Source organism: Rhodamnia argentea, chromosome 1, assembly GCF_020921035.1.
Source record: "Rhodamnia argentea isolate NSW1041297 chromosome 1, ASM2092103v1, whole genome shotgun sequence".
Lineage (NCBI taxonomy): Eukaryota > Viridiplantae > Streptophyta > Magnoliopsida > Myrtales > Myrtaceae > Rhodamnia > Rhodamnia argentea.
The window spans coordinates 24,408,651-24,436,530 of NC_063150.1; the positions used below are offsets into that span (position 1 = coordinate 24,408,651).

A 27,880-nucleotide genomic window follows, 5' to 3' on the forward strand; every position below is an offset into this window, starting at 1 on the left:
AGATTGTGGATTGGCATTAAAAGACATCTACGCGCTTCCGTTAGGTCGAGAAGCTACGAGGTAGGGGCTCGGTGGTAAACGAAATATTTTTCAAGTGGCCGTTGCTCGCAACAATGAAAAAGTAAGTGCTGTCATCCGCCAAAAGTTTACTTGAGGCTATGGCGTAGACGTTGTTTATCATTGTCAAGTGATTGAATTTCATGTGCGGTCGTACACGTATAGTAACGACGTTGCCCAGATACCGAAGTCTTGATATAACCTTGAGAAAAGGATGCCCAAAAAGTGAAAAGAAAAATAAATGCACAGTTGCATTTTATGACATGATTTGAATGGTATTGCATGAAATGATTCGACCGATGATGCTTGGCATGAAAAATAAAATGAGTGCATAGTTTCATTTTTGAGTGACATGGAAAAGATTTGATTGATGATACATAGCATTCCTAAAAAGGATCACGGGATAGCTTCATACCTAATGTTTTGAGACCGTTGGGTTAAGTACTATCCCGATATTCCTATCTTAAGCTTAGGAATTTCATTTCTTGGGCTAGTCGCTCACCCCATTATTTTTCAAGAAAGAAAATGGAGTTTCCACGAGATTCACTATTTGGGTACCCCGCTTGTGTGACTCACCTTCGTCAAACTGTTATTGATGTGGAAACCGGCATCACATACATCCATATCATTGCCACCACGTGAATCGATGTGGGACTGGCACACCAAATACCCATTGAGTTCGTTTCATGGCATGAACAAATGTTATAAGGCATGACAAGAGGACCCCTACGAAACCTTAATATCCATGGCCCAATGGGGTCCCAAGGTAGAGTAACGTCTTGAAATGGAGCCTGCTGAAGAAATAGGGCCAACCTATTTTCTGATGAATAGTGGTTTCTAGCGAACTAGTAAAATGAGTGAATGGTCGGATAGGAGTGAATGGTCGGATAGCCTCTAACAATTTTTGGTGTGTAAGATAGGTTGGGAGGTAAAGTGCTATGGGTACTTGAGAACTTTTAACATGTATAGCTTTCCGAGATTTTGAGTTGTGAAATAGAATAGGAAAGCTAGGTGTTGTACGAAGAGTTCTAGAAGTTGTGGTAATGAAATAGTTGCCCACCTCTATGTAATAATAAGAAGGTTTGTAAATGTCTTGGAAGCTGCTATGTCTGCTATTTAGATGGGGTAGTAAGACCCTTACATTTAAGAATAAAGGTTGGCAGAAAATAAGGATTATACTAAATCGAAACTTAATATCTCAAGTAGATGAGTCAATGAAACTAAAGCCTAACGGTTCTTAAGCAACTCTATGAGAGAGAGAGAGAGAGAGAGAGAGGCCCTTGGAAAATTATGCTTTAACAAATTAGACGTTTTAAAACTAAAGAATAACGGGGCAGGTCCTAGGGACGTCACCAGTTGCTTGGAGCATCGGGTATAATTGTCTTCAAGTGGGAGATTATAGGCGAGTGAAGCTAAAATTACTTTTAAGAGCTTTTGTTTTGCCTTTTCTCTTCTTTTTTCTTTTAGATTAAAAGATATACCTCATATATTAACGATGTAGAGGGAATAGCCATCAATAGCCAAAAAAGATACGTAAAATAGCAAATGGAGAGAAAGAGAGGCCCATAAAGGCTTTATAAGTGTTCTCAATCTCATTGTACCCGATCTTGTGAAAAGATCATTAATTGTATTCTTACTTTCTTCGAAGTCTAGTGAATTTGCAGAGTGCCTCTACGTGAAGATGATTCCCAAGTTTGGGTGAATTTCAATAACAAATTCCTTAGTGTGTTCTTCCGATTATGTTATTTTAAATTATATTTTAACTGGTATAATTTTTCGGGAGCACGCTAGCAGAAACCCGATTCATTTCTATTGGGGAGATCACTAAGAGCGAGCCCAAGTCCGAGTCCATCAACATATCCAGTTGGATATCAAAAGCTTATGTCATTCTCCGATATAGGATTTCTCTAACACAACTTACTCATATGTGCATCCTAATATTCTCCCCCTCACGTATGAGCTCAATGTTAGCCATGCTCCATCTTAATTCAGGTATTCTTCTGTATCAGCTTATCTTAAGTTGAATTTCCATCAACGCCCAACTTCAGCCCTAAGAGCCCAAGTTGCTACACTACAACGTCCATTTGCCCGAAACCTCAACCATCGACGCTAATGTCATTTGTTGGGAGTGCGCCAGCAAAGGTCCACATTCACTCAAAAAATTAAATCAATGAGTTATGAGTTAACTTGGATATATTAAATGCTCAACACCACACCAATTCTTCGATGTGGGACTTCTCTAACACCGACTCCCTCTCGTGAGTGAGTTTAGTATTAAGTCTGCTTCCCTTAATCGAGGTGTCCTTCTACATCAAGATATCTCAGCTCGAATCTCCATCAACGTTCAGCTTCATCCGTAGTCTCTTTCTTCAAACCGAACATGAAGTCTGTCGTTGAGAGACTGGGGCTCCATCATTTTATCATCGACTCTGATACCATTTGTTAAGAATGTGCCAGTAGAAATTCGATACCTTTTTCTTGGAAAGATCACCAAGAGGTAGCTCAAGTTCGAGCTCGTCAACATATCCACTTTGATCACTTTCACTAAAAAGCTTAAGCCATTGAGTTATGGGCCAACTTGAATATATTAACTACTCAACATCACATCGGTTCTCCGATGCTCTAACACAACTCACGTGTATATCTCAATAATAAGTACTCTTTAACAACGAAATATTTCGTCGCTCGTAATAATAAAATGAGGTCTAACAAAATGCTTTTTGATAAGCCTTTTGTCAAGTATCTTCACTTAAACAAACACCGTCTTCGTAAATTAGGGGACGGGGTTACGAGTGATTACACCTGTATGATCGTTCTCTCTCTTGTTAATTTAGCAGTGACATGCCGAAAACCGAACCGGGTTAGTGAACCATTTTTGCTAGTGCTTTCTGATCATGTAGCCAAAATCTCTCGCCAAGTGTGAAATTAATCTTCTTAACGTTGAATTCTGAGGAGAGCAAGCAAAAAGGATGTTTCGGGCCTTTGGGTGTCATCATGACTTTGCCAAAACAAGGGGTGGACAAATTCATAATCTCACATCCTCCCTAGCCGAAACGAATAATGATAATTCGTAGACAATTCACAATCTTCCCATTCGAAATCCGAAAAGGCTTTGGTGATGTTCTTGTATTATGCGTCCCTTGCATGAGCAAGAACACAATCCTATCAAGATGGACCCCATGTCTATCTTCTTGTCCGGAACAACCTCACATCATGCTGATGCCGCTCTCATATCACAGCTTGAGGAGACGAGCTGAGATCTGGACACGTGGTGGATCATGATGTACGGGGGACCTAGTGTATGCTCGCCGGAGATTGTCCGGATCTTTTGTGTTCACCGGAGACTCAGTAGCATGTCCTAATCGACATTTTGTTTCTTTACGTTTCATCTCATTTTCTGAGCTTGAATCGTGCCTTCATTCTTCATTCACCGACAACGAAGGATTGAGATGTTTCACAATCTCCTATCAAAAAGTGAATTACATCTTTTGTGCTCACGAGAGATTAGTAGCATGTCCTAGACGACATCTTGTTTCTTTTTGTTCCGTCTCATATTTTGAACTTGAACCGTGCCTTCATTCTCCGTTCACCAACTATCAAGGATTGAGATGTTTCAACAATCTCGTATCAAAACATGAAAAACAAATTATATGACACTACTAAGATCGTAACATCTCGCGCTCGTTGGTTTGATCATCATGATTTCGTCACTATTCTTCCTCCTCGCTCGATCACTTGATGGTCAAGGAGACGACGTAGTAAGCACCTCGATCGCATGATTAATCCACAAGGTGAGTAAATTGCAAAATCGAGCACTCAACTAAGGATCTACTGTTCATATCTCCTATAGCTAACTTATCTCAATGTGCCCTAACGAGTCTCGAATAAGATCGATGGCATGTATCGAAACATTGCCTTTCTTTATAAGCCTGTAGGCAAACGAGCTCGGAACCTTTTTATGTGTGAAAAAAACTCACAATTTCCCACTTAACCATGATCGGTCGAGTTGCTTTAGATGCGTAATCGATGCTCGAAGAGTCGCTGAAGCAATCAATCTTAGTGAAGACGACAGAACATCAAGACTTTTACCGCACAGTTTTTCACTAATCTCCAATCCTTTTTCGACTCGATTCTCAGATTCACATGAGAAAGGTAAAGTGGGTTTTCGTTCCTTGTTTTTTTCCAAATGGGTAGTTTTCATATTTTAGAATCTTCGTCGCGTTGAGAGGAATGAGGATCGTGATGGGGATGATGAGTGCGGCAGGCACAGCACGCCTTCCATCTTTAAACCCAAGAAGCGAATATTATGGAGGATGATGATGATGATTCTCATCGCACGCCTCTCTCTCTCTCTCTCTCTCTCTCTCTCTCTCTCCCATGCACATTTCTCAGAACAGGGGGAGAAAAAAACCCCAGAAATTTCGGTGACGGTCTCTCACCCTTCCCTCAATCATCATCTTTGTATCCTCTGTTTTTCTTCTTTTTCTATCCTCTGTTTTCTTTCTAATGACCCCTCCCATTACACACACTCACACAACAGAAAGAACAGTGCACTCACTCGCCATCATCACCTCGTGCTCCCTCTATCCCTCTCCGAGTTACATACATAACGTGCAAAAAGAAATGAAATTCTTTTCTCAACATGGGCTTTTCTACAAGGATCTTCGAAAACCTTGCAAGCCCTAGACAGATACGTGTGGTGGGTCCAGATCTTAGCAGTCTTTTAAGTGCTTGGGATATACACACACTTAAGATGTGTACACCTCTCTGCTCCTCTTTCTGGTCTTTCTTGTGGTTTTTTTTTTATGCTGATCTGAAACTATCTCCTCCTGTAGAATCCGATTCATTTGTATCAACTGATCTTAAGGGTAGTTTCTTTCAGAGCTCCATCCTTGTTATTTCCCCCAACGAGGAGCTTAATGGAACCAACGACTGTTGATTTCCATGCGACTCTGTGTCATTTTAATCTTCTGGGGAGTTATGATAACGTTGGATTTTTAATTATAACAATGTATGGATTACGAGGGGGGATTGATTCCCGAGGGACCAGCATGGCAAGATCATTGCACAGGGATATTTGCTTTGTGGCTTCCAATTGTCAAATGGCTTAGAGCACTCCATGTCAAAAAAGAGAGAGAGATTGTGATGTGATCATGCGGGGCAAATCATCCTTAGAATTCGCCCACACTGTCTCTCTGCGCACCCAAAAGCGCACCCATTTCGAAAGATTTTCTTCTTCTTCCTTTGCCCCAACCTAATCATTACCCTTTTTGATTTTCCCATGCCACCCCCATCTCTTCTTATACTGAGCCCCCCTCTCATGCAATCCTTCAACATAAACACCCCCTCTCTCTTTCTCTATCTCTATCTCTGGTGTGAGTTAGCTAAGTGAAGTTATCTGCTCAAGAACGCATACAGAAATCAATGGGCGACATCTCTGTTTCTGATGGGATTAGCAATGGCAATGGTGTCAACGGTAAGAACCATTCTCTTAATGGCTATAGGAAGAGCTGCTGGTATGAAGAAGAGATTGAAGAGAACTTGAGATGGTGCTTTGCCCTCAATAGGTACCGTACATATTTTTATTTGTGTTTTTGGTTAAGTATGAGAACATAAACCATTCATCAATTTCAGCCGCTGAGGCCGACATTAACAGACAAACCCACCTGCCTTTCCTTGAAATGAAGCTCATTTCCATTTGACTTTTAGAACTTAAGATAATTTGACAATATGGTACAAGAAAAAAACGACCCTTTTCTTCTTATCCAGAGAAAAGGAGGAGCTAATCTTCGTGATAATGTTTATGTACACTCTGATTCAAAAACAGAGATCATGGTCATGGTAAAGGCAGACAGGCGACAGTATCTTAATTGCCCCACCTTCAGGACATCTTTTATAGAAAACTAATATGTTTCTTCTGTTCTTTGCTCGGTTCATGATTGCAGCATCTTGCATACAGGAGCTTCTCAGTTCCAGGATATTGCACTGTTGGACACTAAACCATTTGGAAAGGTTAATTCAGAATGAACTTATGTGTATGCTTCTTCATCTTTTTGTGGCTGTTTATCAAGCATGTGCTGCATTTTTATTTTTTTGCTCTAGGCTCTGGTGATTGATGGGAAGCTTCAAAGTGCAGAGACAGATGAGTTCATCTATCATGAATCTCTGGTTCATCCTGCTCTTCTTTATCATCCAAAGTAAATTAGTTTCTTTTCCCTTCGTTTTTGTTCTTTTATTCTGATAGTTTCTACTAATTAAGGTTCTAATTTTTTTAACTTTCATGTTCAGCCCAAAGACTCTGTTCATCATGGGTGGCGGTGAAGGTTCCACAGCAAGAGAGATCCTAAGACACAGAACTGTAGAGAAAGTTTCTATGTGCGACATTGATGAGGTAACCACTAAAACTTAGTAAAATGAAGTCAGAACACTATTCGGCGTTGCTCCTGTACCGATAGGAATCGCTTAACTACACAAAAAGCAGAGTAGCAGTTTCACTTGCGCATGATTTCTTATATAACGACTGAATGGTTATTTTGCGTTGTGGATAATGAACGGGTTGAGTTGGCTACGATGAAATTGCCGAATTACTCATCTTTCGCTGAAAACTTTTGAGCAGGAAGTGGTGGACTTCTGCAGGTCATACTTAGTAGTCAATAGGGAGGCATTCTGTGACCCTAGACTTGAGCTGATCATCAATGACGCGAGGTACGAATCTAGATTAATCACGTTTTAATCGAATTAATGGCAGAACCGATCCTATTTATGGCTTGTTTCTTGTCAGGGCCGAGCTAGAAAGCCGGAAAGAGTGCTTCGATGTGATCATAGGCGACCTCGCCGACCCCATAGAGGGAGGCCCTTGCTATAAGCTCTACACTAAATCGTTCTACGAGTACACGGTGAAACCCCGGCTCACTCGCAATGGCATTTTCGTCACCCAGGTTAGTGTGTGCTTGTGTATGCAAGCTTATGTCCATTTGCACATGAGAGAGAGAGAGATAACCAGATCGCTGCGATGTGCGCAGGCGGGGCCGGCTGGGATTTTCAGCCACACTGAAGTGTTCTCTTGCATTTACAACACTTTGAAGCAGGTCTTCAAATGTAAGAACCTTAGGGAAAATAATCTCGTATAGTTCACTCTTCTTAAATCGTCTATTACCTAAGAGAAAAGCGTAGAGAAATGATCTTCTTCTCTGATGCTAAATGCAGATGTTGTGCCCTATTCAGCTCACATTCCCTCATTTGCTGATACATGGGGTTGGGTCATGGTATGTCTCAAACTAGACTCAAACCGTTAACAAGAACTTTAAACTTTGCAAATTGAATTGTCTCTAAGTTTAAGATTGTTCGAAACGACAGGCATCGGATGTGCCATTCTGCTTGAGCGCTGAAGAGTTCGACCTCAGAATGAAGCAGAGGATCAAAGGAGAAAACCGATACCTCGACGGGAAGACGTTCGCCTCGGCCTCGACCCTGAGCAAAGCTGTCCGGACATCGTAAGTCAAGCGAAGACATATACCATGCCAACCGACTCATCGAGATTGCGCTTGTTTGGTAAAGGAACTAATCTTGAATTTGTGCATTGATTGATTGGACAGATTGGAGAATGAGACTCAAGTGTACACTGAAGGAGCAGCAAGGTTCATATATGGCCATGGCAGACAAAATCAAGATTGAAAGAAACTGAAATGAAGGGAGCCCCCCAAAGAACACAAGTAACACAGAAAAGCTCGCAAGTGGAAATTACAGTCATTTTAAACTTTCTTTCTTTCTTTCTTTTTACCTTTTATGGGTTCTTGGTTGTAGCTTCTGGTGTTGTATGTCTTTCTTATGTAATCTCTGCTTTTGGCTCACTTTGAAGCTTTCGTATAATGGCAAAAGGATGATGATGGGTTGTCCTAGGTCTCTCTCTCTCTCTCTCTCTCTCTCTCCATATGTGAAAAGTTCACCTGGTCCTTTCTAGAATTTAATCAAAAGACATCCCTTTTCTTTTCCTGGTGTCCGGTCCACTATACTAATCCGAAAGTGAGGATCAAATCTTTGATGGCATACCGAGGTGTTTGGTCAAAGCGTAGGAGCAGTAAATGCAAAATAAATCATGTCGCTTTTCAAGGATTAATATCATGTTAGTTTGTCCAACCGAAAAAAGGAATGAACAATTTGGACAATATTACGTTTCTCTCTTTTTCATCACGATCATCAACTATACTTTAGCTATGTCGTCCCCATAATTATGGGCTAGCATGGTCTGTCACGACCGTCACAATCTGTCACTCTATTTGCACGCCTAGTGAAAGAGCATGGATATGGCTTCTTTTGAGAGGTCGGACTTGTTGGTGTATGTAGTCACATGAATTGGGTCAATTACAATTATTGATCATGTGTTCGGCACTTGAGTCTCATTGAAATGAATGCTCTTATGATCGGACATGGTCCATTGACCGTGGTCCATACAGTACTTTGGCCCACAAAGGACTAAATTCAAAGTCTTTACTTTCTCCAAACTGCTATTAAATTGTTAAGCGAAAATACTTTTCCCTAGTCATTTTACATCTTCGACTTTTTTGCACCTTCAGTTTTCGAATTTAGACAACACTCGGCAGCTTCACATGAGTTACCATTGTGACTTCATTTACAAAATCACCGTCCAAAAGGGCCCAAAATCCAAACTACCAAAACCTAGACCAGCTACTTACCGGTGACGCATCCGCCACCGAGGCAGTCGCTGCCTCCTCTCCTAAGAGACTCTGTCGCCAACGACAAGCAACGGCACCCAATGAATCGTTGCACGCCGCCTCTATTTACGTCGTCACCTCTACTACGCTACTCTCTATCTCTCCTTAGGCCGCCACAGCAACCACGGATCGGCGTTGCATTATTTGAGGTTGTGACGGCCGTGGCAAGGTGGCGACAACCGTGGCGACCTTAATATGAGGTCGTCGTGGCTGTCAAGGGAGAGAGAGTTGTGCAGCCAGTTTTGGCTCCGTCGGAGAGCCAAACGGAATCTCCATCCCTAAAATCCAAATATCACGGGCTTTTCAATGCGAAAGCACATCCATGTTACCATCCAATTGAAAATAGAAAAATGGTTTTATGGTATGACATTAATTTAATACACGTGAAGAGTGTTGAGTTCCAATTCATTGGATTCGTGACCTCATAAGCCCAAAAAAAATTCAAGATGGACCCACCCAAGAACTGTTACCCCTTAGTTAATCATCCACACCTAAGTGGGGGAATTACATTTTGCCGCCTAAGTTTTTGAGATTGTGGCAAGTTGCCCTCAAGTTCCAATTTTTGCAATGTGACTGCACATGATAAGCTATAGAAGGCAAATTCTCAACCTCCCTCAAGTTCCAATTTTTGCAATGTGACTGCACATGATAAGCTATAGAAGGCAAATTCTCAACCTCTCTCTCTCTCTCTCTCTCTCTCTCTCACACACACAGAGTATATGTGGTGAAGAAGTCACGCCTTCCCCAACCCGAGCCATCACCATTCCTTCAGGCCATGCCATCCCATGTAGTGGTGAGCAAATTGGACTAGACCAAGCGGGTTGGTCCGATCCTTGAAAGGGACGGTCCAGTCCCCGATCCCAATAAATGAGACCGATGACCGGGTGGTCCGATCCTTGATTCCAGGTGAATGGGACCGGCCCACCCATAATATATATAATTATTTATATATTTAGATATATGCAATTCAAAAATTGAAGCTTTCCTTTGTTTCCAATATTCATTTCTCGAGCCATTTCCATTGTTAGGTTGTACATTTTTGAAACTCAAACAGCCCCCCAATGTTATGAATGCATTCTATCCTATTTATTATGGTCTTTTCTAGTGCATTGTGTGGTGAGTATATGCTGGTGTGTTCATTTCAATGAGTAGTCATGTATTTTATTTCTACACACCGCTTGAATGTGGAATTCGTTTAGTGAACAACATTACTATTAATATGTCTTCGCCAATTAGGTTTTTTCGATTATGTCCTTTATATATCTCTATTGTGTCAACGGTTAGACCAATGTCATTATTAAGCCTACCATTCTGTGAAAACACACCTTCATTATGATGGTGAGCAAACCGAACTAGAGTGTTTTGTTTATTCAACCAGGGATATAAATTGTAAATTAACATGCAATCGAAGCATATTGTATTTCAAGGGTTAGATTTCTATAAGTAGCCGATATTAGCGATCCCATTGGGCCAAGGCCAAGACCAGACCGGATAGCCGGTCCTGGGCCAATCCGTGGTCTCGAAAATTTGGGGACCGGGATTACCGATTCGGTCCCCGATTCTATATAGGGGCCGAACCGTTCCGGACCATACACACCCCTAATCCCACGTCATGCCACATTCAGGCCGAGCCCCCGCCGTTCCGTCCTCTCCATGTTCACGCTCCCGTGTCCACGCCCCAGTCACATTAATCTCGAAATCTTCCGTGGCCGCTGAGATCTGGACCTCAAGCCTTAGGGCCACGCAAAGAGGTGCATATATGCCTACAAATCTAGAGTAGAGAGAGAGGCATTTACATTTGGACTCTTGATAGCTGAGGTCGAGCCTCCAAATCTCGACGAGTTGGGCCTTATTCGCTGAGAGGAAGCTCAGCAAAGTATAAGTTCAGAGACAGAGATGCACTGAAAACCTTTAGAGAGAACATGATTATATATATATGGGATTTGTTCAAGTAAGGATGCATATAAAATAAATTAGAAAAAAGTATCAAAAAATTCCAAACCTATTACATTGGTATCAATTTAATAAACTTTTCAATTGAACCAATTTAGTCATTACTCTTTCATGTTGGTACCAATTGAGTCCATCATGACCAGCATCCATATTAATAATTTCCCAACAAAGTAGATTTAGGACTTTTTTTTGTACTTTTCCCAAATAAAATAGGAATAAGTGCACTAAAAGTCTTATAATTTATCACGAAATTGCAATTGAGTCCTAAAACTTGCAAAAATTGCAACCAAATCCTAGAAATTATCAAAAATTGGTGCAATAAAGTCCTCCTATTGACTCTCTCCAATTTCGCCGACAGAAAATACTTATGTGAACTTTTTATTTTTATTTTCTCTATTTTACGTGACGATGACATGATTAAAACAAAGTCGTTTTGGTCCAAATCTAAATCCTCATACAAATTTTATTTAAACAGATTAAAAACAAGCTAAGATTATAAAAAAAAAAAACAGAGAGAAAGGACGAAGGTAGAAACCAAGCGACGATGGTTTGCAGTCCTCGCCGTCGCCTCCCCCCGCCATCGCCGGGCAGAGAGGGAATGGCCGGTGAGGGCTTGCCCAAGATGTGGGTTCGTTCAAGCAAGGATGGATAATCAATAAAATACTCAGGTGTCATCGTTTAATTTAATGCATGTAACGGTAGATGATTACTAATAAGAGCAGGAGACGAAGGTTCTTGGCAGTGGCTCCTACGGAATAGCCATGAAATTGCTATGGGCTCCGCTGCAGGTGGTTAGCCACGTTCGGACATCTTTAGCGTGTTTAGTACTCTCTACTTTTATTTTTTCTTATTTCTTTTTTCTGGACCGTGCTGGTTTTTTATTTTTTTTTAATAATCACAAACGCGTGGGACCCGCGGTCTTACTCGGTTCGCAATCCCACCTCGTTTTGATCGTGCCCGGAATTTTGCGACTCTGACTCAGACACGCATACCCCTCTCCCTCTATAAATACCCCTGGGTCTCCACCATCTCCACTTCGTCTTCCGACACCGTCTGTGATCATTCGCATTCAGACAACTTCCTCGACTTCTCGATCGCAAGCGTTCATGGATTCCTGCAGCAAGTCAGCCCGCGAGTCGTCTTCCCCCTTCGACTCCCTCGTTTTCGGTAACGTCAATCACACCATCAGACCCCATTTTTTTGCAATCAACCCCGCGATTCTTTTCTTGGATTAGCGAACGGCTTCCGCTTACGGTGCTCGATTTCGTGTTTTTCAAATTCCCTTCGCCGTTTGCAGACTTGGACGACACCCTGTACTCTTCCAAGACCGGAATCGGCGAAGCTCTCAAGAAGAACATCGACGGTGCGACCCAGTCGTTTTCAACCGGGACGCGAAAACCCGCATTTTCGAACTCTTTGTGCCGCGCGAATAATGGTGGCTGATTCTCTCTCTGTGTTTGCTGATCCCTTGTACAGATTTCCTCGTGGAGAGATGCGGATTCGCGCCGGACAAGGCCTCGAGCCTCCGGGTCGAGCTCTTCAAAACTTACGGCAGCTCTCTCGCCGGCTTGCGAGTAATCAACCTCTCTCTCTCTCTCTCTCTCATGCCATTTCTGATTCTCGCAGACTTTATGTGGAATTTTGGAGCAGTTGATTGAATGATTTCTCTGTCTTGCTCTGTAACGCTCGCAGGCATTGGGCTACGACGTCGACGCCGATGATTACCACAGGTGACCCCTCTCTCTCCCTCTCTCTCTCTCTCTCTCTCATCTTGTCTTATGAATATTCTGAGATACAAGTTGAATGTTCTAAGCCAAATCGTTCGTCGATCAAGCAGTGTCGTGCACGGAAGATTGCCGTACCACTTGATCAAGCCTGACTCGCAGCTGCGCAATCTCTTACGCAGCATCCCTCAAAGGAAAATCGTAAGTCCGAATATCCGAAAAAGTAACGTACATTTCCTCAAATAATTGGGAAAAAAATCTCGTGTTTCCTAAATTTCGTTCTTTCACTCCTGGGCAGATTTTCACGAATTCGGACAGGATACACGCGATGAAGGCGTTGAAGAGGCTGGGACTAGAGGACTGCTTCGACCAGATCGTGTGCTTTGAGACGATGAACCCCGACCTCTCCCGGTCCGCTCGCCCCGACGAGTTCCCGGTGGTCCTGAAGCCATCGCCGGAGGCCATGAGGATCACGCTTCGCGAGACCAGCGTCGACCCTTGTCGCACGGTGATTTCGCACTTCCATCTTCTTGATCAATTAATCAAGTTTTTCCGTTTAATTTTTCGTGATCAAGGAATAGAATAATTGGCTAAAACCCGCGTTCGTTTGGTTCTGAGCAGCTGTTTCTTGACGACAATGTCCGGAACATTGCTGCGGGCAAAGCTGTGGGACTTCGTACCGTTCTGGTAAATTCACTTTTTTTCCGGCTAGGACATTGTTTTTCGTTCGACCAATTGGATGATTTATTGCATCTTTTATTTTGACGGTTAGAAAAATCTGACTTTGCCAATTGATTTAACAAACGTTAGTTAGGTAGTTTGTGCCTGTAATTAAGAATATGTTACGGGTCCCTCTATATAAACGGCATTTATCTCGCGACAATTAGTTCATGTTGATTGCCTACGTTGTTACGTACGCGAGAAGGTTTTGAAGTGTTCGAATCATTTTAAGAAGAATTATGGCAAGCATACTAAATGATATGATGTATGAATATTTGGTACAGTCTTACGATATAATGATTTGAGAATTGTTGGATGGTGTAGAAGAGATTTTAGGACGGAAGCTTGTTTTTTACTAGGCAATTGGTTTTAATTCCGTTTCGCTGCTGAAGGTTGGGAAAACAGTGAAGACCAAGGAAGCCGACTACACGCTGGACGCCGTGAACAACCTGCCGAAAGCCGTCCCAGAAATTTGGGTCGACCCCAACGACGACGGCGATCAGATCATCATCAGCAGCACCCGGAACGAGATCGACTCCATCCTCACGCCGGTTGGAGCATGAGCCGTCCGCACCAACGCCTCGCCTTGCCTCGCCACCCCGCCCCCATTCCCTCCATGTTGTACAAAACCACGCAATGTTCCCTCAAAATGTGAATACGTCAATGTCAATTATGTAAAAGGAGAAGCAAATGAAAAAAAGAAGTTATCATGTCCACGTCAGTCAATAATGCAACACGAACATTAGCGATGTCGTGATGTTCGTGGTGTGGGTACGAAGGTTCGGCTTACTCTAACGTCGGACCAATTCGAAAAGTTTCGGGTTGGCCTGTGATTGCGTCTTTGAGCAACAACACATTAATCAAATCGAAGGTTTGTTATTCCAAATCCAAAGTGAGGACACGATGCCAATCTTATCTTCAGCGTGATCCCAGCTCCCGAGGGCATCGATCCGTATGCACTGTTGTTTTTCTTTCCTTTAAATTATTTAAAAGTTGGGTTTGCAATAAATAATGTTCACGACGGCAAGATTACAAAGAGGACAAGCGTCAGCATGCTCGTGCACCTTGGCGTCGATGGTCGTTGTGCTAAGTGTTGTGTTGTGCCCTAAGAAGCACGAACACCCTCAAAGCTTCCGTATCGTGTCGAACTTATATCGGATATCAACATGTGATCAATAGATGTCAAGCATTTGACACGTGATCGGCGCTTCGAACACGTCAACAACATGCGAATCCAGCATCGCGACATGTCAATTCGACCCTCAAGTAGTCAATTTTAAACATTTTCAATAAATTAGAGGACTAAATGTAAATATATCAAAAAGTATATACTTAAATCATATACCGATCTATCTTAAAATTAATATACCTAATCAGCTCAAAAAAAAATTTTAATCGTGAATCCCTAGCAGAATAAAAAAAGAAGAATCTTATTTATATATATACATGATAATTTATCATGTATATCTTAAAATATACATATAATACACAACATATCTCACCGTATCGAAATTTTCTATTTTTTGAGAAGGTATATCGCGTGTTGGTGTCGATACTATTTAGGCTATAACTCAGATGAGTCCCTTTCATTCAAATTATAAAACATACACTCATTAATCACCCACCGAAACTTGATTTTGAGAAATGGGTTGATGCGGATGCCTGCTTCCCGAGAGTAGTCCTGGACAGTCGCCACCGTCCGGAATCAGCAACTCACCGGCCAATCCTAATCAAATTCCTATTTCACTCGAGTCGTACGTAACATGAATAGTACACGATATTGTTAGCGGTTCGCGTCGAGTCGACCCCCAATATGATAATAAACGTCATCCCATTATCATCGTGCGCACATCAACGTCCTTGTTGCGTTATTAGTGTACTCCCTATTGCTTTTGCACCGTGGGTTCATACGGATTCGTCCTGATTCCTGAATTGGATGGACAATCGCGACAAAAAAATTTGACAATTAGATGATCACGTGACGTCGAGTTCACATCAGATATTTCCGATTCCACAATTACGGGTAAATAGACGAGAAGTGGAGATTCCGGGGCATTGTCTTGGAATGTTAGAGCGCGATGATGACAATTATGTTTCGATTAGCTATTTCTGGCTAAATTTCTATTTCTATTTCTTAGGCGAATTTCTCAGCAGAGAAAAGTGTTTGACAACGACATCAAGATTTACATTCCCGAAACGGTAATTTATTTGATAACAAGATAAAATTTCTACCTTTGCCGGCCGCCGAGCCTTAGACGGAGACCGGCGACGGATGGTGACCAACGACCAGCAAACTAACGGCAACCGACGACTTGCTGACGATGACAGAGACGCAAGAGAGATGGAGACTGTCTCTGTGTGTGTGTGTGTGTGTGTGTGTGTGTGTGTGTGTGTGTGTGTGTGTGTGTGTGTGTGTGTGTGTGTGAGAGAGAGAGAGGAGAAATTTTTTTATTTTGTTCCACAAATAGCAAAAGTAGAAAATTTCTACTTCTCATTTACATTACATTACCACACGGATTTCTATTCCAAATCTATTTTCAAAAATAAAAAAATAAAGAAACAAATAAACATTATAGTTATCACGTGCGGCGTTAGTGGGACAAAAGTTCTGCGTCGGATAATTGACATGATAAGGAGCGCTTAATAGACATATCTAACTCAAATTTATTAGTTTAAGTTTTTGTGTAAGATTTGTCTGGCTAAATATGAATTACAAGTTTAGTATTAGACTTTTTCTTAATAATAATAGTAACAACAACGACAATGACAATAATAGTCTCTTCATGGGCGGATACTGAATTTTAGTTGCTCATCTTGAAAGGATTCTCTCGTTTTTCGCTATTATTTATGAATCGGACATTCACGATTATAGTTCCTCACATATCTTCGAGTTCAAATCGAATATAATAATAAGGTTAATACCATGGAAAATCTCAAACCGATACACCCGTGACAAATTTATTCCAAATTATTTTTTTTACTACGAAAAATCTCAAACCGCTGCATTTTTACAAATTTACCCCAAACTAATTTTTTTACCATCAAAAACCCTAAAGTGGTACTTTTGTGATAAACTTCCCCCAAACTAATTTTTTTTACCAAGAAAAACCTTAAACCGGTATATTTCTGACAAATTTACCCTCCATTAAATTGAATTAATATCACGAAAAATCACAAATTGATAAATCTGTGATAAATAGAGGTTAAAAATCCCAAAGTGGGACACAACTTAGCAATTTGAAGGTTAGATTTAACGAAAACTAATATAAGGTAAATTTATCACGGATGTACTAATTTGAGGTAAATTTGTCACAAGTATACCAGTTTTGAATTTTTGACGGTCAAAAACATAATTTGGGGTAAATTTATCACAAATGTACTAGTTTAGAATTTTTCGTGATATTAATCCTAATAATAAAGGTAATGAGTTTGTCCCGATGAAATAGACTTGGCCGCCACAAAGCTTAGCACACATTTTACTTGATTTCCGAGTTCATAAGCAATTCTATGGGTTTGCAATCCTAAGATGAAGTTTTTCGTCGATTGTCACATCCTCTTAAATTTGTTGGAATTGAAAATATTCTATAAGTAATCATTCTTAGGAAAATATTTTTCGCACCATCAATATTCACGAACCAAGCAGAGCCGCATAAACTCGATAAACGGATCTTTTTATATAGTCAGCTTTTATCATGTGACAATTAGTTCATGGTGAACAAATATGTTGTTACATGTGCGAAAAGTTTTGGAGTGCTCAAATCATTTTAAGAAGAATAATGCCAAGCATACTAAGTGATATGATATACGAATACCCGGTAGTTCTTTTAATTTACTTATTTAGATATCTACTCACGGCTCATTAAATCAGTTGGCGTAGCAATTTCAATGAGTTGGTGTAAGATATCCAGAAATGATCTAATGAGAACGATTTGAAAATTATGGGCAGGTATTGAAGAGATTTTAGGACAAAAGCTTGTTTTTACTTAATAGTTTTGTTTTAATTTTGCTTCCGTGCTGAAGGTTGGGAAAACTGTGAAGACCAAGGAAGCTGACTACGTGCTGGACGCCGTGAAGAATCTGCCGAAAGTCGTCCCGGAGATTTGGGTCCACCCCACCGGTGGCGGCGATCAGATCATCGCCGCTACCCGAAACGAGACCGACTCCATCGTCACGCCTGTCGGAGCGTGAGCCGTCCGCGCCAAGTCACCTCGTCGGCCGTGGTTGCTTCGCTTCGTACAAAATCACGCAATGTTGCCTCGAAATGCGAATACGTCATCTTAATGGCGAACAGTTTGGTCAATATAAATATCAAAAAGGAGTTATCCTGTCCACGTCGGTCAATAATGCAGGACGAAGGTTTCGGTTTACTGTAACGTCCGACCCGACCAACTCGAGAAGTTTCGGATTGACCTGTGACGGCGTCTTCGAGCAACAAAACGTTAATTAAAAATCGGACGATTGCTTTCTCAAAGTGAGTACACGCATGCCCATCTTATCTTTCACTGTTTTTGCTTCTTCTTCTTCATTTTTTTTCAAATTCTAATTTTTAAAAGTCTTGACACGAGGGCTAATCAAAGTGCTTATCTTTTACTCTCGAGCCATATACGTAACGCGCATCATAATGATATTGTTAGCGGTTCGCGTCAAATCGCTATCCAACACGGTAATGTCATATTGAACTACTATCGGGCGCACATCAACATCCTTTGCAGCATTATTAATGTGCTCCGCTTGCTTTTGCACCCTCTTTCTAAAGTAAGACGAGCAAGCAGAGATTCCGGGTGCCGGAATGTTAGGAAACTGTTTTCCGCACCATCAATGTTCGCAAAACAAACGGAGTTGTAAAAACTTCACAGACGGATCATTTTATACGGTGAATATTTTGCACTTAATTCAATTTACTTATTTAGATATCTACTCAAGGTTCATTAAATCGATTGGACAGGCCGCCGTGAGCAACCTGCCGAAAGTCGTCCTGGATTGACGACGTCGTATATATATGAAATTGGTTTCGGGTTGACCTCTAATTGCGTCCTTGAGCAGCAACACTTTAATCAAATCGAAGGATTCTTATGCCAAATCCAAAGTGAGGACACGCATGCCCATCTTATCTGTATCTTCGGCGTGGTCCCAGCTCCCCGGGGGCATCTATCCGTATGCACTGTTTTTTTTTTTTTTTCTTTGCTTTAAATTCTATTTTAAAATTATTAAATTATAAATTTGCAACAAATTTTTTTTTATCAGTCCTATCTCTAACTCTCTTCTCCCTGAATTTTGCTCTACCTCTTTATAGAACGCGAGAATCGAACCCCGCACCTATGGTGCTACCAGTCCCTTTTGTTCAAATTATAAAGAGTTAGCACTACGGAAAATCCCAAATTATTTTTTTTAACTACAAAAAACCCCAAACTTGTACACTTATAATAATTTTACCCCAAACCGATACATCCGTTAGTTTTCGTTAAATCTAACCGTTAAAGTGCTGAGTTGTATGACACGTGATAATTGACGGGTATACCAACGTCAGGTTTTTACCCTATATTTATCGTATGTGTATTAATTCGAAATTTAACATGGCATTAACCTAATTTAACGGAGGGTAAATATGCCATAGGTTTACCGATTTAGGATTTTTCGTGGTCAAAAAAATTAGTCTAGGGTCAATCTGTCACGGGTGTACCGGTTTAGGGTTTTTGGTAATCAAAAAAATAGTTTAGGATAGATTTGTCGTAATTGTATCAGTGTGGGGTTTTTCATGATTAAAAAGATAATTTTAAGTAAATTTATTATAAATATATTAATTTAAAATTTTTCATGATATTAATTCAATTATAAAACATGTAATCACCCACCGAAAATTGATTTTAGGAAATGGAGTGATGGGGATGCCTGCTTCCCGAGAGGGGTACTGGACAGTGGCCATCAGCCGGAATCAGCAACTCATCAGCCTATCCTAATCAATTTCGTATTTTACACTGAGTCGCATGTAACATGAATAGTACACGATACGATAATAACCAACATCCTATTATCGTCGTGCGCACATCAACATCCTTTGTTTCATTATTAGTGCACTCCCTTTGCCTTTGCACCGTGGGTTCACTGGGATTCGTCCTGATTCCCGAATTGGATGGACAATCGCGACAAAAAAAAAAATTGACAATTCGATGATCACGTAACATCGAGTTCGTATCAGGTATTTTAGGTTCTACATTTACAGGTAAGAGACGAGAAGTAGAGATTCCAGGGCATGTCTGAGAATGTTAGAGCGCGAACGACAATCATTCTCTTCTCAGCCTCTATTTTTTACTAAATTTTTCTATTCCCTGGGTGAGTTTCTAAGCGGAGATGTTTATTTGATAACGTCATAAAATTTATGTTATTGGAACAAAAATTCGATTTATAACAACATAAAATTCTTACGATTGGGTGGCCGGTGGACGGCGGTCGTCAATCAGCGGATGAAGATTGTCGACCGATGGACAACGATGGGAGGATAGAGATTGGCAGACAACGACGGGAGGAAGGAGACCAACGATCGGCGAAAGGCCATGAGAAGACGAAGACCGATGGCCGGCGAGTAGCGAACAAAGGCCGGCGGATGGCGATAGGTGGACAGAGACCAGCAGCTGGTGGCGGGCGGACGAAGATCGGCGAATGGAGAATGACGGCACAAACACGAGAGAGGCGATCGGTGGCCAACGACAAGCGTATCGTGAAGGGAGAACAAAGACCGGCAACCAGCGAATGGCCACAAGGGGATGCTGACCAACGAACAGCGTTTGGCGACGGGGCCAATGAAGGGCAACCGAAGGAGACCGGGGACCGACGGTCGGCAATCGGTGGATGGCGACAGGGATGCGAGATAGAGGGAGACCATACGCGAGAGATATAGAGTAAGCAATGAGAAGAATAAAGTAGAAAATTTCTACTTCTTATTTTTATTCCAAACCTATTTTAAACCAAAAATTTGTCCCGAAAATAGACAAATGAAATTGCATTACCAAATGAATTTTTGTTTCAAACCTGTTTATCGAAACAGGAAAAAAAAAAAAAGGAAAATAGATCTATTGATATACGCGCCTTAAATATATAAAAGGAGTTGTCCTGTTCACGTCGGTCAATAATGCAACACGAACATCGCAATGTCGTGATGCTCATGGTATGGGTACGAAGGTTCCAATTTACTCTAACCTCCGACCCGACCAATTCGAGAAGTTTTCAATCGACCTATATTGCGTCTTTTGAGCAACAAAACATTGATCAAAATCGAACGATTGATTTCTCAGAGTTAGTACACGCAAGCCAATTTCATCTTGCACTGTTTTTTTTTTTTTTTCAAATTCTATTTGTAAATTTTTTTCTATCATATTTCTAACTCTCCTCTATTCATCTCTCTAACTTTTTTTTTTTATTTTTACAAAGCGTGGGAATCGAACTCCACACTTATAATATCAGCATTCTCACTCCATCGATTCTTTTATCAGTAACGTAGTATGCTTACTGGTTATTTTCAATCCGACCCACCTGTTTGATAACTTTCAAAAAAAACCTACCTCACCCAACTTTAAGGTGCCATTACGTCAAAGCATAGTTGCAGTTCAGCCACCTCTAATGGAAGGTACAGATACTACGCAAGCCAGTATAGGCCGATAATGGAGAAGCCGGGCCGGGTTTATGCGCAACTCGTATGGATGTTGCTGGGGCTGGACCGGCTTGAGCCTAAGTTCATGGATACAATTTTTCCCTCCCATTCTGTCCAACCTAAAGAATTATCTTCGCTCAAGTGGTCCATCGGAGAACCTGGTCACGATCAGCTAAAGCTAAAGTTCCATTAAAGAACGTTTCCACGGGATAGAACCTCCTCAGGGAATATAAGATTTTCGTGAGACTGATTTTGAGCAGCCATCCAAGCAACCTAGGCGGGACGAGTCGGTCACGCGAAGGATCTGCTTGTCCGGACTCGTCCAAGCTTCCGTTCATGCACGAGGCAGTCGGACCTCGCCTATGGAAGAGCTCGCGGCGTTTGGATTTATGGCGGGCCTATCAACGTTAAAGATTGAGTTCAATCCCTATATTACGGTGAGATTCTAATAGCAATAGGTGCAATAGGGCCTTAGCTTGACCAGCCTATGTATGGCATGGGGACTTAGGAGGATGCACAATGTCCTCCCCTCCTCGCAACTGAACAGGCATACGGCAATCACATTGATGGATGATAGCTATGAAATAAACCCGGCAATGAATTATGCCTTCTAATTGTTTCTTTCAAATACGAATCGCTAAGAATCTTCAAACTAGTAAAGACGTAGTAGAGTTCCAACTTGGAAATATTTAACTCGAAAAGCGCACTCGTAAGTCTGACTGGGGCAGTCGAACTTTGTTCATCATAATTCGATTTGTACTTTAACAAGAAAAAAGAAGAAAAAAGTGTTTAGCGCATACTTACTCGGAAAAGTTGTGTTCAATTTATAGAGCTTAAGTTCAGTCCTCAGATTAGCTTTCTTCCGGCTGAAAGAATTGAATCCATTGGTTTGAGTATACATAAATTGTCCCCTAAAGGTGAGCTCGATTCACATATTGAGCCTCCGATGATACCGGAGGTGGAGGTCGGCTCGAGCCGAAAATTGTATGGCCTAACTCGATTCGGCTTGGTTACTCCGATCGACTCCATAGATATAACTTATTCAAAAGATATAAAAGGAGGACAGGTAAAACTAATTACAAGAAATTGCAAGTAATTTCTCACATGACAGTAACATGAAGTTTATAGCACCGGCACGCAACAAGAAATTTTCTTGTATGCATACGACTCAGATCGTAGCTTCCCCGTGAACTTGACCTCAATGGGGCTAACATTTTTCCCCGATAGACTTGAAGTTCTGATCCATGCCCTGGCGACCTGGGTTCACCTTCTCCAGGTACAAGCCGTCCTTCGGGGTGAAGGTATTGGACTTTTCCGTTCGGGAATACCCTACAAAATTGGTACTGGATATTATATTTCAACCCGTCTCGTTTCAAGAGCCAAACACTGCGCCTTCCTCGCCAGCTTCAGCAGGTTCGGGCCTTGCCTCATGATGGCGGCGCTGCCCGTCAGCATCTCGAAGATCTGCCCCTTCGGCGAGTCCCAAGTGATCACGTGAAACTCCTCGACCTAACCCGCAAGATCATTATTAGCTATGCTCGTTATAACTCGCATGACAAATTCGGTCAATCACATAGTGATGAAAGGCTATTCAAGCACCAAGCTAGCTTACTGAGGTGATTAAAGACTCGCCACCAGTGCCTGTGCTTGCGTAACAGGCCACCGGTCCTGCTGCCGAAGATTGGAGACGGGGGTGTTTGGGTCCAGCTCCGGAGGCGTAAACCCGACGGGTGCCTCCTTGGCGGGGGGGCTTCGGCTTTTCCTTCCTCCGCAGCAGCTCTCATGGTCGTTCTGGGAGAGAGCTTGAGCTCCTTAGGGTCCAGGAAGGACAAGGACAGTGAGGTAGATTGTTTCCATGCAAGAGCGTCACGGTCGCCTGATCTCGGGCCGGCGAGGGTTAGGGTGAAGAGGGAGGCATGCGTTGCCATGGCCATTTAGAGAGGAAAAAAAAAGAGGTGAATCTGAATCAGATTATCTGATTTTTCGTAGACTTGTCATTAAAGATAAAGTGAGAGTACTTTACACTAGATTTTTCTGGACACAACTACTAGAGTATGCACAATTATGCCTCTTAGTTCTGATACAAAAGAAACATTTCCATGTTACAGATAGGATCCTAGCAACTGAGAAAAACAACAACAGCAGAATGCCAGTACTCAAACTTCTCACGCTCACAAAATCTCAGATCGAAACGCTATTCGGAATCCCCTTCCCTGTCAGCCCCCCGACCTTGGAGTAATCCGAGGCGTTTGGATACAGCAACGTGTAAGGCACCTTGACCGGCCCGACTCTGTTCTTCCAGCTCTTGTCCTGATTCATATCCATGATCCTGTTCTCGATATTGATCAACCGGTGTGTAAATCTCTGGAACGCTTGTTTCGGTTCTTCATCTGATGTCCAGTCGGGAGAGTCATCTCTTTGGCCGAGATAGATCTCGTCTGTCGAATGCCTTGACAGGATCTCGATCAGGGACACTCCTAGGAGGGTCTGCAGTTGAGCCGTTATGGTTTTCAAGAATGCCACGTCAGGGTTTTTCTCGAGCTCCTCGTATTCGAGTGTCCCGGCCTCGGGCATGAACCGGCGGCTGATGGTTGGGCGGTTCGGGAGGTACCCGGCGTAAGGGTACTGCCCGAAATTCACAGCCGCATGAAGGGCGGAGGCCACCCAGATGATGATGGTGCATGACTGGATGAGGTCGGCCCGCGTCTGCATCGCGGGCCACCAAGGCTCATCTTTCTTGTCGCCGTGGCCCTCGTTGCGGACCTCCGTCCACCAGGACTGAAGCTCCGAGTCCCCTCGGACCAGGTCATCATGAGGATAGTAGTGAGAACAGTAATCGTTCACCCAAGTCTCAATGGCGGACCATATTTCTAGACCATCGACTGCGTACGGGTAATCCTTGATTAGGAGCCTGAGGCCATGGGGGCATCCTGAATCCGGGATCGCCATTCCCCTGAAACGAAGCAAAAGAAATCAGAACAGTTCTGTTCTTGATGAAGGCCAAGAACAGAGTGAAGACAAATTCAGATAGTCTTAAACATTAATCAAATCACCTTTTGATGAGGTCAGCAGGCAGTGCCTGCTCTGGGAAAACCCAGTTCTTGTAAAGTACAGCAGACATTTGCATGGCGTATTTCCCAGGAAAGACAGTCATTTCGAGCACTCCACCAGCATTGATCAAAATCTGTCTTGCCAAAGCGTTTATGTTCATCGTGTCGCGGAAGTGGGGATGCAAGAGCTTGTATATCGGATGGATCACACTCAGCTGCCGGCTGGTGGCGATTATGAAGGGCTCTATCACAGCATGTGTGTTCAGCCTTGTGAAGAGAGGAGATTTATAGTGGTCCGTCAATCATACACGAAGTGAAAATGTTCCAATTCGATGTGATGTTCTCACACAATTACATGATGTCTTACCAGTGGCTGATGAGCTGGTGGTAGCCGGAGTCATTTACAGCAACATAAGCCTTGGCGAGCTGCCAGACCGAGCCCTCAACTCCATTTTCTGCAGGAGTGAAGACCTTGCTGACGGCTCCGTGATGATCTCCTTGCGAATGCGGTAAGCTCAACTCGATCGCCAGAGGCTTCAGCGTCTCATCGTCTTGCAGTAGCAACAGTGTTCTAGTCGCATACATCTTCGTGGCGGTTGAGTTTATGAGCCTCAGGTACGGCATGAGCGCGTCGTGGTGGTCTAATATGAACATCCTGTTGCTTCGAATCGCCTTTTGCATGGGGGATAAATGAACATGATGAACAATCACTTGCCCTCTTTTCTGATTGACAGTGCTAAAATGGAAAGATAAGAATGTGAATGTTACAGTACCTCATCTACTGTGGTTCCATTCATGTTCATTTCTATGTGTTCCTTTCTTATTGAACTGTGTTGGTTCCCATATTGTGCAGGATCAAGCTTGCTTTTTGGCGGAAATCCCTGCAGAGAGTTCATGATTATTGAGCTACATGAGGGAAGCCGATTCGATTAATTTTTCATATGTTGCGCTCACTTGGAGACGGCTGATAATGACAGGGTTCACTCCGGCAAGCATTTCGCGCCCGAATTCTTCATCGGTTCTCCAGGCAGATTTATCCTCTACAGTCACTCAAACGGGAATATTAAGTCGTCCACTAATCATGAGAACATTAACTCTATTTTAAGGAACCAAGAAAGTGAGAGATTATCCACCTCTGATAACATCGGGCATCGGGAACTTAAGGAACCGCTCGCCGTCGTTGCGGACAAGTTCCTTGAACAACTCCCACGGGATGCGGTCCTTGAGCTTACTGAACCTCGGCCCGCTGGGCAGCGGGAAGCCGCCTTCATAAAGTCTAAGCACGTCCTCGAACGAGTCGAACTCATTGAAAGTTTTGTTGCCTATGGAGGTGATCTCGGGGAGTATCACTTGACCCAGAGATTTAAGAGCATAAGCCAGAAAGTCCGAGAATTTTATGTGGCTGAACCTTTCGTCTCTCGGGACGTAAATGTTTAGACTCAGCAGAGGCAGTCTGCTCTCACATTTCGGATCTGTTAAGACAACATAAATCTGTCTGGTGCTGGAAATCAATGTGAAAACAAATGTTATGTATCTTTGAGTATAGGTTGTACTAAGAAATCTGACCAGTCTTTGTTGGTTTCCGACCGGTTCGTCCTCTCCTAGGATATGGATAGTCCTCGCTTCCGCCGAGGACTTGGCGTGCGTGATCAGGACCTTTGTCGGGACTTCCTAGGTCATTGTAATAAGCATAGTCATAAACTCTGTCCCATTCCTTGAGCTCACCAGAACCGCTTCCTCGCAGGTTAACAAGTTCCTCTTCCCTGTACTTGCGTAACGGCGCCGGCGTTTGACACGGTAGGTAGGTCTGAATTTGAAAACGAACAAGCTCATCACTAGCATGCTAGATCGATTCACGTAATATAATATCAACAGCATCATCTTCAGAACTATCAAAAATGAAATTTCAAAACCATTTCGTTCTATGTTCCTCTCAATATACATTCAAAACTGATCAGAGTTTGTCCTACGGAGTTGACATTCTGAAATGCAAATCTCCACTTGCAGCACAGGACAGAGTGGCATTCATGAAAGTGTGGAATCTATTCTGGAAAGCACAAAAGTTATGTCGATGTTCCATTTAAAAGGCAGTGGCTATAGTCCATAAGCTGCCAATAATCGAGGACCCAGTACAAAAACATGATAATAACACCCACGCCGCAGGACAATAAGTGTGCTTTGAAGGTAACATCCATTTTATGGTTGTCATCAAACAGTACTTGATGGAAGAAGTGCCACCGACGGTCGTGAGCAATGGGATCGTCCAATCCGGTCCGTTCACGAGCGTGATCTTGGACAGATCAACGACAGGGCCCGTGCTCGTGACCGGCGAATGAGACACTATGACTTAATTATCGACAGTGAAATTTAACATTAGCTATAGGAAATATGAAAACTAACAGCAGTTGTTCGAGTGCTGAGACATGTAAATGGGCACTGCATAAGCTGAATCACTTGTGATAAATGAGACGTTACCTGGTTTGTGAAGAATACTCTGTCGTACTTGTATCTGTGCGAAGGGTAAACCCACGAATTGCAGGCGAATCTGACGGTGCCGTGACCGGGGACGTCTTCTAAGGTGACCGTCTTGAGGTAGAACTGGCTGTGATGATGGTTCCTGATGATGAACGCCCCAGGAATACCCATGGACTCGTCCCAGTCGAACGTGACACCGAACTCCGCCTCTCCTGCCGTCAACGAAGTGATCTTTCTGATCCATTTCTCCAAGTATGCAACTTTTCCAAGCTTTCCTCGGCACCCGTTTGCTAAAAATTGCATTAACGAGGATAAACATCAATTTCTGTCGCAATCTTTCGGCAAATCATTCTGGTGCGAACGGGAAACTAGTAAGCAAGCATGGTTTGGCAATCCTATCCTCCCCTTTTGTTAAAAATCAAGCATTGTTCATGAGAAGACATTGAAGAGCTACCAAAATCCTATAGCTGTCGGTTTTTTCTTGGCACCAAAATGAGAAGAAGATTGAAATTCTCATGCTCTGAGCTACTGTAAAATGAGAAATTTAGGGGAATGTGAAACACAAGAAGCGACAGAAATTCCGGCGGACACACGATGAGAGAAAACTCCAAAGAAAAACCAAATGTGCACATTCAAGTGAAAATTGGGACCCAAGGAGATAAAAATTGGGTCCCAGCTCTTAAGATAAGCCCTAGAAATTACAGATGAAGCGCGGAATTCTCCTAAGAAACCAATGGCCAAAACTGATTGCGTTGTCAACGTCACTCAAGAAGACAGACGTGGTATTAATTATGCAGAAACATTCATCACAACCCAGAGAGAAAGACCCTTCTTTCATCTTGCTTAGCGCCGAAGCCAACCAATGCATCGCTTTCTCTGTATTATCGTACTCTGTCATCAGCACAATACAGGAAACTTCGAGATTGAGAGAGACAGACAGAGAGAGAGACAGAGAGAGAGAGAGAGAGAGACTAACAAGGGTCGGAATGGACGGCGCTGACGAGTTGCAAGGACACTCCTCTGCCGAACAACTCGTGGATCCGGTCGAGCAACGAGGCCTTCATGTCGTTCATGTCCAGCACATTCTTCTTCATCAGCTTCACGGTCCCTCTGATCTTCTTGCTGCCACCGCCGTTGCCGTTGCTGCCGGTGCCGGTGCCGGTGCCAGTGCCGTGATCCTCCTTCTCGATCGCTTTCCTCTTCAACTTCACGCAGAACATCTCGGTCACCCTATGCAGCATCTCCGATCTCGGACCGAACCCCATGAAAGCTCCTGATCAACAACAAGAAGCAGCAGCAGCAGAGGGCAAAAAACAAAAATGATTGGAGTGGACAAAGGACTGAGGAGCAATGGGATGAATATAGAGATTGGTGGCTTGACTCGGGAAACACTTGGGTCTTCTTCGTCAACATGTGTATGGTCTCCGAATCATTTATAGACAGTCTGAAAGTTTGATGAGGTGTGACAACAATGGTGTTGGGTGGGGTCCTTCAATGGAATTTCTTGCTCTTTTTATCGGGGCA

General features: G+C 42.7%; 3 protein-coding genes and 1 pseudogene across 7 annotated transcripts; 2 read left to right on the forward strand and 2 right to left on the reverse strand.

The window, feature by feature from the left end:
• Nucleotides 1-4,398: 4,398 nt before the first annotated feature.
• Nucleotides 4,399-17,468, forward strand: LOC115753649. 5 transcript variants are annotated; one of them, XM_030692349.2, is made up of 10 exons: nucleotides 4,414-4,433; nucleotides 11,823-11,909; nucleotides 12,040-12,105; nucleotides 12,219-12,316; nucleotides 12,435-12,472; nucleotides 12,580-12,667; nucleotides 12,765-12,974; nucleotides 13,088-13,153; nucleotides 13,579-13,773; nucleotides 17,402-17,468. In XM_030692349.2, exons 2-9 carry the CDS (start codon nucleotides 11,849-11,851, stop codon nucleotides 13,747-13,749), a joined length of 798 nt encoding a protein of 265 aa, XP_030548209.1. In that variant the 5' UTR covers nucleotides 4,414-4,433; nucleotides 11,823-11,848; the 3' UTR covers nucleotides 13,750-13,773; nucleotides 17,402-17,468. The 5 variants fall into 5 exon arrangements, with proteins under 5 accessions (XP_048140785.1, XP_030548209.1, XP_030548213.1 ...); XM_048284828.1 differs by lacking the exon at nucleotides 17,402-17,468 and having other exon boundaries at nucleotides 4,399-4,414; nucleotides 11,822-11,909; nucleotides 13,579-14,069; XM_030692353.2 differs by lacking the exon at nucleotides 17,402-17,468 and having other exon boundaries at nucleotides 13,579-14,069.
• Nucleotides 4,491-7,956, forward strand: LOC115753648 (thermospermine synthase ACAULIS5-like). The gene is made up of 10 exons (XM_030692348.2): nucleotides 4,491-5,624; nucleotides 6,003-6,069; nucleotides 6,160-6,254; nucleotides 6,346-6,448; nucleotides 6,674-6,762; nucleotides 6,839-6,995; nucleotides 7,080-7,155; nucleotides 7,264-7,322; nucleotides 7,414-7,550; nucleotides 7,653-7,956. Exons 1-10 carry the CDS (start codon nucleotides 5,482-5,484, stop codon nucleotides 7,729-7,731), a joined length of 1,005 nt encoding a protein of 334 aa, XP_030548208.1. The 5' UTR covers nucleotides 4,491-5,481; the 3' UTR covers nucleotides 7,732-7,956.
• Nucleotides 17,469-21,953: 4,485 nt separating the features above from the next.
• On the reverse strand, nucleotides 21,954-22,759 carry LOC115753634 (annotated as a pseudogene).
• A 28-nt stretch (nucleotides 22,760-22,787) lies between these two features.
• Nucleotides 22,788-27,769, reverse strand: LOC115753609 (probable linoleate 9S-lipoxygenase 5). Its single transcript, XM_030692288.2, has 9 exons — nucleotides 27,333-27,769; nucleotides 26,357-26,646; nucleotides 25,448-25,688; nucleotides 25,015-25,353; nucleotides 24,836-24,921; nucleotides 24,655-24,762; nucleotides 24,249-24,553; nucleotides 23,885-24,148; nucleotides 22,788-23,784 (listed from the first exon to the last, which is right to left on the reverse strand). The coding sequence occupies exons 1-9, from the start codon at nucleotides 27,619-27,621 to the stop codon at nucleotides 23,013-23,015; spliced, it is 2,694 nt and encodes an 897-aa protein (XP_030548148.1). The 5' UTR covers nucleotides 27,622-27,769; the 3' UTR covers nucleotides 22,788-23,012.
• Between the last annotated feature and the right edge of the window lie 111 nt (nucleotides 27,770-27,880).